This window comes from Lepidochelys kempii, chromosome 8 (genome assembly GCF_965140265.1).
Source record: "Lepidochelys kempii isolate rLepKem1 chromosome 8, rLepKem1.hap2, whole genome shotgun sequence".
In the NCBI taxonomy this organism is placed as follows: Eukaryota; Metazoa; Chordata; order Testudines; family Cheloniidae; genus Lepidochelys; species Lepidochelys kempii.
This window is the reverse complement of record NC_133263.1, coordinates 94,102,076-94,110,504: the sequence shown is the minus strand read 5'-3', so window position 1 is coordinate 94,110,504 and position 8,429 is coordinate 94,102,076. Positions and strand designations below refer to the sequence as shown.

General features: G+C 38.7%; 1 protein-coding gene across 28 annotated transcripts in view; it reads right to left on the bottom strand.

Annotated features, from left to right (window-relative positions):
- Positions 1-714: 714 nt before the first annotated feature.
- The window catches only part of DAB1 (DAB adaptor protein 1), a 758,910-nt gene continuing 751,195 nt past the window's right edge, over positions 715-8,429 (bottom strand). For all 28 annotated transcript variants that reach the window (XM_073357552.1, XM_073357549.1, XM_073357567.1 and 25 more), the window contains one exon: positions 715-3,806. Coding sequence is in view for 1 of the 28 variants with exons in the window: in XM_073357567.1 (XP_073213668.1) it covers positions 3,762-3,806 (45 nt within the window). In the remaining 27 variants the exon portion in view is untranslated. The remainder of the gene's footprint in view (positions 3,807-8,429) is intronic.

Sequence of the window (8,429 nt, the reverse complement as noted above, 5' to 3'; positions counted from 1 at the left end):
GCTTAAAATTACACACATGCTTAAGTGCCTTTGGGCACCTCCTTTTGAAAATGTTGGCCATAAAGTCAAACTTTTACTTTCATTATACGGCTTTTGCCTAGCCTAAGAGTTGTCATGATTACATGATTTTTCTGAAGGCTGAAATTTCAGTATGATGATGACTCACAACTTCTCTAGTCATGAACCAGCTTCCGCTTGAGATGGTCTTATACGCCATGGTCTTCCTCATATGATCATATATTTGATTAGATGTGAGATATGGGCCAATATTTTCAAAAATGACTAGTGATGTTGGGTGTCTACCTTAAGAAACCCAAAAAGGGGACTAATTTTTGGAGGGCAGGTCCTCAACACTTCTGGGTACAAGGTCCGCTTAAGGTTGGGCACCCCCAAAAAATCCCTAGTCTTAGATAAGCTTGTCCATGGCAAATTGTACTCAAGAGAAACTCTGGCACCTTTCTGTGAGCAGCTTTCTGCAATGGGCAGAGACTATGGAACAAATTAACTTGAAGGACAATGATTTTTTTAAACATTTTTATTTGTAACAGTATTACATGGTGTGTTACAGAAATTAATGGAAAATTTCTAAAAATTTGTTGGTTTTTTTGTTGAATGCATTACACAAAGTTAAAAATAATGTGTCCATATATGTTAACAAATGGTCATCATCTGAGGTAAAGTTAAAGTAGGTCTAGAAACATACTGCAACAGTCATTTTATCTTTCTCATCTTTATTAAAAAAATATGTGTCAGAATGCAGAAATAAAAATGAATGAAAACCACAGAGTAAACATTTTTGCAAAGAAGGTGCCCAGTACATTATTAGATGATAGGTTTCATCAGACACTTGGATGACTACTGTCTATCAAAATATTTTTCATGACATGTAAAGATCAAGAAACTTCTGGGGATGGTAACAGGATGTTGGGTGGGATTCCCTGGTTTTAAAATTTAAAGTGACAAATTTAGTGCTAGTGAAGGATGAGGGTTTAAACAATTGCACAAGCTGGATCTGTTATTTATCTACAATACTGGTACAGTGCAGACTCCCCACATTCCTCTGCATCTCAACTATCACAAGGAAGGGCAGTCTAGTGATAATAATATGGTAGCTATCAATGTATTTTAAAAAAATATTGGTTAAAAATAAAAAAATGCCCAATGACAATGTGTACTATGGTCTCTCATAAAACTGATCTTAAAATCCCAGCCTCATTTAGTTTGTACTACTTTTCCAATCTGAGCCCTACATATGTAATGTCAGTGGATTCACGGAGTCTTGACTCTGCTTTTCCTTCTCTTTAAACATTTTACTGCATAACTGAAAATGTCTTGACTATGGAAAGCTTTGAATGTTTATGAGGAAACAAAATTATTGTCTTCATGGTTCAATACCGCAAGACAAAACCTAAAAACTGTCGTATCGAGGAAGAAAGTAGCACCACTTATTGAGATCAAAATTATGAAAATATCCTTAAAAAAGAAATGCCCCGTGGAAATATTTTTTTCCTTATTTTAATCCCCAAACCACACAATCCATCTGGTTTTGATTTAACTCCTACAGTTAGAAAACTGTTTGCATCTTTCTTCTGATGTGAAAATATGACTTTGCTACAAGTGTCTCTACATGCCTATGGAATATGCACCAAACAATGACGGACCGGAGGATAAGATCTCTTCTCTGCATGGTCATTAGGTCTACCCATATGTAATATGTCATTCATATATCTTCGGTAACTCACAATTCTCTAGTTTAGCTAATTCAAAAGATCAGACTGGAACCATGAGATTTGGGTGTACATATCAACAATCACCAGTTCATCTTTCAGCTTTCTTTGTTTACAGTAAATATGCCGTCTTCTAAACCATTTTTAGCTTATATAGAGATGAAAGAAAGTAAAAGATTTACAACTCCAGGCCTATTTAAATCAATGACAGAAATATAAATCCTAATGTTTCAAGTTAAAAACAAAATCTGCGCAATAAGCCTAAAAACAGATTAATCAGTTGATTTCTTTAATATTTTTTTTTTAGTGTTAAACCACTAAATTCAATAGACTGTAACTGCATAGGAACACCAGGAAAACACATTTGACCTGTATAACAATTCTCTGTAGGGCAAAAATATATAGATTCTTTATGAAAATCATGTGCTAACATATGAACCCAAACACGGCACGTTTGCTTCATAAATGTAAAAAAAGGAGCTTTTTAATTCTTCTGCTCTGTGTGTAAACAGTTTGATGACTTCCATTTAGAGATTTCAGAATCAAAGAAATGTCTATGAAATGTGTTTTTTTTTTTTTTTAATGTGGAGAATGTATACTTGTGTGGAAAAATCTAGATCATAAAATCTTGCGTTCCCAGCAATTTTACGAGTTGCTGACAAGCAAATTGCTGTTGGCAGAGGCACTCCAGCCTCTCTGCCTATTGTAATAAGCATGTGAAAAAACATATGGGATGCAAAAACCACAAATTGGGTTTGCCACGCCTCCCAAGCACTGCAATTTGCTACCTTCTCTACAGTGTAATGGCATTATTAAAAGAATTTTCATAACATTTATATTTACAAAAAACTGGCAACTTTCATTTGAACTCCTTAAAGCCATTTCCCCTTAAACATTTAAAGAGTTTAACGGTGAGATTTTTTTCAAGTTATAAAATAAAAATCCCATTTGAATTTTCCGATGTACAAAAAGTGATAAAGATGAACAATTTGATCACAGAATCAGTTTGTTGTTCCAAAATTCATGCCGTCATTGTCCCATTTATTAAAGTCTGTTTCGTCTAAAATCCATAAACCAGAATTATACCAGAATTATTTGGCAAATGATTTTTTTCTTCAAAAATGGCACACAGAGAAGAAAACACTTGTCTGCATAGCATTACAGCAGCAAGATAGCGAAGAAATAAAAAATATTCCTTTACTGTACTTTGTTTTATGTGTTTCCTAGGAAATAACATATTTTTCACCTCTTTCATCAATGGGATTTGATGTCCTTTTTCCACCCACAGAATGAGTACTCAAACAGAAAGCAGCAATTCTTCCTCACGATGCGCTATAACTTAAAGGTCCATTTGGCAATGTTTTTCAACCAGGATGGATAATCAACACAGTTTGATTCTGCGGTTTCAAGTTAAGAATCATTTCCATAGGAGGCATTTTGCTGTTAAATTCTGTTACCCATACAAAACAACAGAATAGGAAATACAAAAAAATAACACAGCCTGTCTTTTTTTTTTAAAATATGCCAAGACGGAGGTGAGGTGGGGTGAGGGAGGGGAATATAATGTCAAGAGTAGCCTGATATAAATGACAATGAGAAACATGTCACCATGACATAAAAAGTGCAGACTTGTGCCTGAAAGGCTGTTGAATGATGATGCCACTGCTACATATGGATTCTGATTTTTTTGCTTAAAAGAAAAACAATGGCTAATACTTATTCAATTTCAAATGCCCGTTGTCCAGGTGGGAGGTATCGAAGAGGACAAAAGTTTAAATGAAGAACAAGGAGTAAGATTTCGTACTGTGGGTGCTCAGAACTCAGACGCTCGGCATGGTAAGCGGGGCTCGTTTTTATGTTTGTGCTGCCATAGAAATTTGCCATTCGTTGCCAAAAACTGTCAGGTACGTTTGGTAGGGCAATCCTCTATCCTTTGTCGGACAAGATCAATCGAAATCAAGCATAAGAGCCAAAAGGCCTGTCAGGTTGTAGATTTTCACTTGAGTCTTGAAGCACCACAAGCCTGTAATAATGCTATTTCTTAGGTCTGTTGATCTGGGCGTAGAGAGGTTCTGTTTCCTGAAGACAATAAAAATAAAAATAAGCAGAGATGTCTGAAGACGTTTTTAGAACATCTGCTTGTGAATAGCAATGCATCTAGAGAGAAAACCCAAAGGTAACAGCTAAGGAAATGTTTGCTTGCCTTCATGTGTTGAATGATTATGGCTTCCCAAAGGAATTTTTAAGAAAAAGCAATTCAACATTACATCAGAGAGAAGTTTCAGACATATACTGAGCCTCAATTAAACTTTACCATATGCACTGTACACTGGTTCTCAGGAGGTGTTGGTGAGTATGTGTGTGTGAAGAAATTCAGTAATAATTATATATCTAGATATTCTGAAGTTCATGGGCCAGATCCTTCAGTGGTGCAAATCACCATAACTCCACGGATTTCAGGCTAAGGATCTGGTCCAAACATTACAGCACAAAACATAGCTGGGTATTTTTATATGGTTGATATAGAACTAATGTTTGCTAACAGATAAATTGCTATTGTAAGATGACCTCATGACACTGCAATTAGATTTAAGATGAATAAACTTTACATTTCTACTATATATGTTATGAGTTCCGATATGAAAAACCATGAAAGTTAATTTTGCAGGGGTTAATGATAAGTCTAATTATACCACTACTGAAAGAAAGCATGCTGTTTTGCTCAACAGGTATTTTATTATGAATTTCTTAGAAATAGAAAACTGCCATGTCTTCAGAGTGATATTTCATATATCTGACACTGTGTTTTCTTGATACTATATTCATTCTGGCTGCAAGATATCGTAAGACTGCCCTCTACTTCATTTTCAGAAACTAATCTTTTAAACTGAGAATGACACCTCAAAAGAGAACGAGACAGGCAGAAAGGCTAATTAATGCCACATTGCATTAACTTTCCACACACAATATGATAAATATTCAAATACCATGGTATGAAGTTAAATTTAGCCGTTAGAATCAAATTCACATTACAGAGAGGACAGCAAAAGCTAACATGAAATAAATAAGTTATAGGGTTTGGCAAACTGAACAACTGGCCAATGGGGAATAAGAAAGCTTATTGTGTTGAGTTGGTGGCTACTCATTAGTTGCTAGCCATTACAGTTGCAAAGGTAACCTGCTGAATGTAAACCAACACACGCCTGTCTTCCTGAATCTGCACACACACAGCCTGAAGTATGAACTATCCACATCTCAAATCCTGGCCTCAGTGTAATGCCCAAGCTGCTGGTCTGTGTGCGAGGGAGTTTCTCTGGAGTTAAGAGAAGGAATCCTTCATTCCCATGTGAATTTGCAGGAGTCGAGCTTTTCCATGGATCCTATATAGCCTCAGCCTCAGTGTTGATTGTGCTTTTATGGAGGAACAATGGCTGGCTGGAACCAATTTTCTCACTTTCAGTCACTGCTGTGTCCCCCATTTGCAGAGATCCCACACACATCTAGGCTTCATGGCTCATGGGGATTTCACACTCCTGGTACAAACTCATAAAATCCTGCCCTACTGTTAAACTCTCCATGGCTGCAGACCAGTGGGATGTGGTTTTCCCATAATGTGTGAACTGCTTCCATACATCTCAGTGGAAGCCCATCTGTCTCTCTGTGCCCGTCTTCACTTTACTCCTCAAAACAGCTGTACGTTTCAAAGGTTCGAGCTGTCCCTCTCCTACCCATGCCAACCCCGAGCTAACTATGGCAACTGGTGAACAGTAAGAAAAATCTTCTCCTGAATGATTTGGTTAAGGGGTGAAGCAATTATCTACAGTCAGAAGCACACATATGTTGTGACCTTGAAAAACTGAAGGTACGCAGAAGAGGTGACCAGAAATATGGCTCATATGCTCTGTTCTGAAGAACACCCCACCTGCGCCGAATTTTCATGCACAGTCGACACAGAACTGGCAGAATGATCCTGGCTAGTCCAGAGAAAATCAGTACTAATAACATGAGAAATTTAACGCATGATAGGCCACTCTCCTGGCAGTTGCTGGTCCTGGGGTAGGGGAAAAAAAAGGGACAATTAACCCAGGACAAGAATTCCAGTTATTAAATGCTACAAAGAAAAAAAATCTCTGAAAATGTCGTGTGTGCTTATTAAAGCTGTCCTCAAATAGCTCTAACTTATGCAGATGCACTTAAGTGGCAGATCCACAAGATCTCACCGACCTTGTAATCATATAGGAGATTTACATATATGTCAGGATGAACTCTTCTTCAAGAGTTTCTCCAGCGTATTAGGCATAAAGAGGCAAAACATTAGATGTGCCTAACTTATTACTTTCACCCAGTGTTCATCTGGAACATACATTTAAGGTGGCCAAAGTAATCATAATGCCACTCTGATTTCATTTACATTTTTTTTTCTGTTCTCTCAGAGCCCTGGCAGATAAAGGATGGTGTTAGGCACTTTTGTCTCTCCTCCTTTAATAGGGTTTCCCTTACTAGTGCCAAAGCAAGATTCCAGCTGATCTCCTCAATAAGAAATTCTGTTTTTGTCAGAGACAGAGAATGATCTCCTAAGATTAGTCTGAGAAAATTCAGAGAGTGGTTGTTGACCATACCCAGCAGTGAAGAATTAACAGCAATGCTTTAGAGAGGAGCAAAGGACAGCACAAAGGGACAGAAAGGTCCTGAAAATAAAAAAATAAAAAAAGAAGAGAGGAGAGCAGATTCTAAAGAGCATGCTCATCTCATCCTCTCAAGACCACAGGTAGCCCCTCCTCACAAACACCACACATGTAGGGCTCTGTGGGTGTCCCTGCCAGACAGATGAGGGAAGCAGAAATGAAAAGCGGTCTTCTTACAGAGTGCATTCCTATCAAAACTCAGATGAAATACTACTTAAAGGCAACCAAACTTAATGATTCTCATAGCAGCATTAACCTTTACTCTAAGCTTTCTACCTTCCTCCCAATGAGGGATGGTAGGATATTGGTAACGGCAGAAAGAGCAAATGGGAGAATGACTCTTGAGTGAGGCTCCTGTCAGGGAAAATAGGAGCCTGAAAGTAGCACGGAGGGTTGACAGTTCATGTAGATGTCTTGAACCTCACAGAGTTTTCCCCTTGTATGAGACAGGACGGTTGGACCCAATGGCAATATCAGAAAAATGCTGGAATATCCAGTTCCTATAGGTAGGGCCCTACCAAATTCACGGCCATGAAAAACGCATCATGGACCGTGAAATCTGGTCTCCTCCTGTGAAAGCTGATCTTTTGTGTGCTTTTAGCCTAAACGATACAGATTTCACGGGGGAGAACAGCTTTTCTCAAATTGGGGGTCCTGACCCAAAAGGGAGTTGCGGGGGGGTTGCAAGGTTATTTTAGGGGGTTTGCGGCATTGCCACCCTTACTTCTGCGCTGCCTTCAGAGCTGGGAGGCCGGAGAGTAGCGGCTGTTGGTGGGGTGCCCAGCTCTGAAGGCAGCGCCCCGTCAGGAGCAGTGCAGAAGTAGGGGTGGCAAAACCGTACCATGCCACCCTTACACTGCGCTGCTGCCTTGAGAGCTGGGTGGTTGGGGAGTGGCAGCTGCTGACTGAGGGCTCAGCTCTGCAGACAGCAGGGCAGATGGCTCTGCCTTCAGAGCTGGGCTCCTGGCCAACAGCTGCCGCTCTCCAGCTGCCCAGCTCTGAAGGCAGAGCCACCAGCAGCAGCAGCGCAGAATTTAGGGTAACAGTACTGCAACAACCCCCTCCCTACAGTAACTTTGCGACCCCCCCCCAACTTCTTTTTGGGTCAGGATCCCAACAATTACACCATCGTAAAATTTCAGATTTAAATAGCTGAAATCATGACATTTACTATTTTTAAAATCCCATGACCGTGAAATTGATTAAAATGTACAGTGAATTTGGTAGGGCCCTAACTATAGGGGGAAACTGAGCTTCTGTGCACTGAACAGAAATGGATACTTCTTTTTTATTGCTAAATATTACTTGAAGTGTTCCATTGACATTAAGATGTGCAGTTTATCATAGATGCTTTAAAAAGTGACTCTCCCAATCCATATTTGCAATCAATAATCAAATTAGTGTTTGGCTCAACCCTACTCAGATGCCAGTGTATGGTTACTTATTGTGGACAGTGTCTGTTAAATACAAATGACTGTGATTATAAATGTTCAATGAAAAAGGATATGGGCACCCAAGTCAATTATTTGAGAAAAGGGCCTGGCCTATTAGGAAGTAGGTCCAAAATGTTCAAAGATAGGTGCCTGAAATGAGACATCTAAATCCATATCTGGGAAACTAAAGTAGTACCCTGTATTTAGAGGTGATGAGTGCCAATCTCACTAGGAACTGTGGATATTCAGTACCTCTGAAAATCTGGCCATTTATTTAGGTCCATAACTTTAGGCCCCCAAGTTTAAAGAAGTTTGGCCTACTTACCCTTGATTGCAATGAACAGTATGTTTTTCAAAAAATAACTACATATTTTTGTTGAAGTTATACCTCATACTTCAATATTTCTTTTTAAGGGGTGTTTTTTGTAATAATTGATACCAAAAGCAAACAACATACATTTATTTGGGTGACTGTTCACAGCTCTGGCTTAGAACTGTATCAGCTAACTGGATGTAAACATTATAAACATAATTCCATTTTTAATGTATTACTAATATGTTCTCCTCAAACAAATCAGTTACCG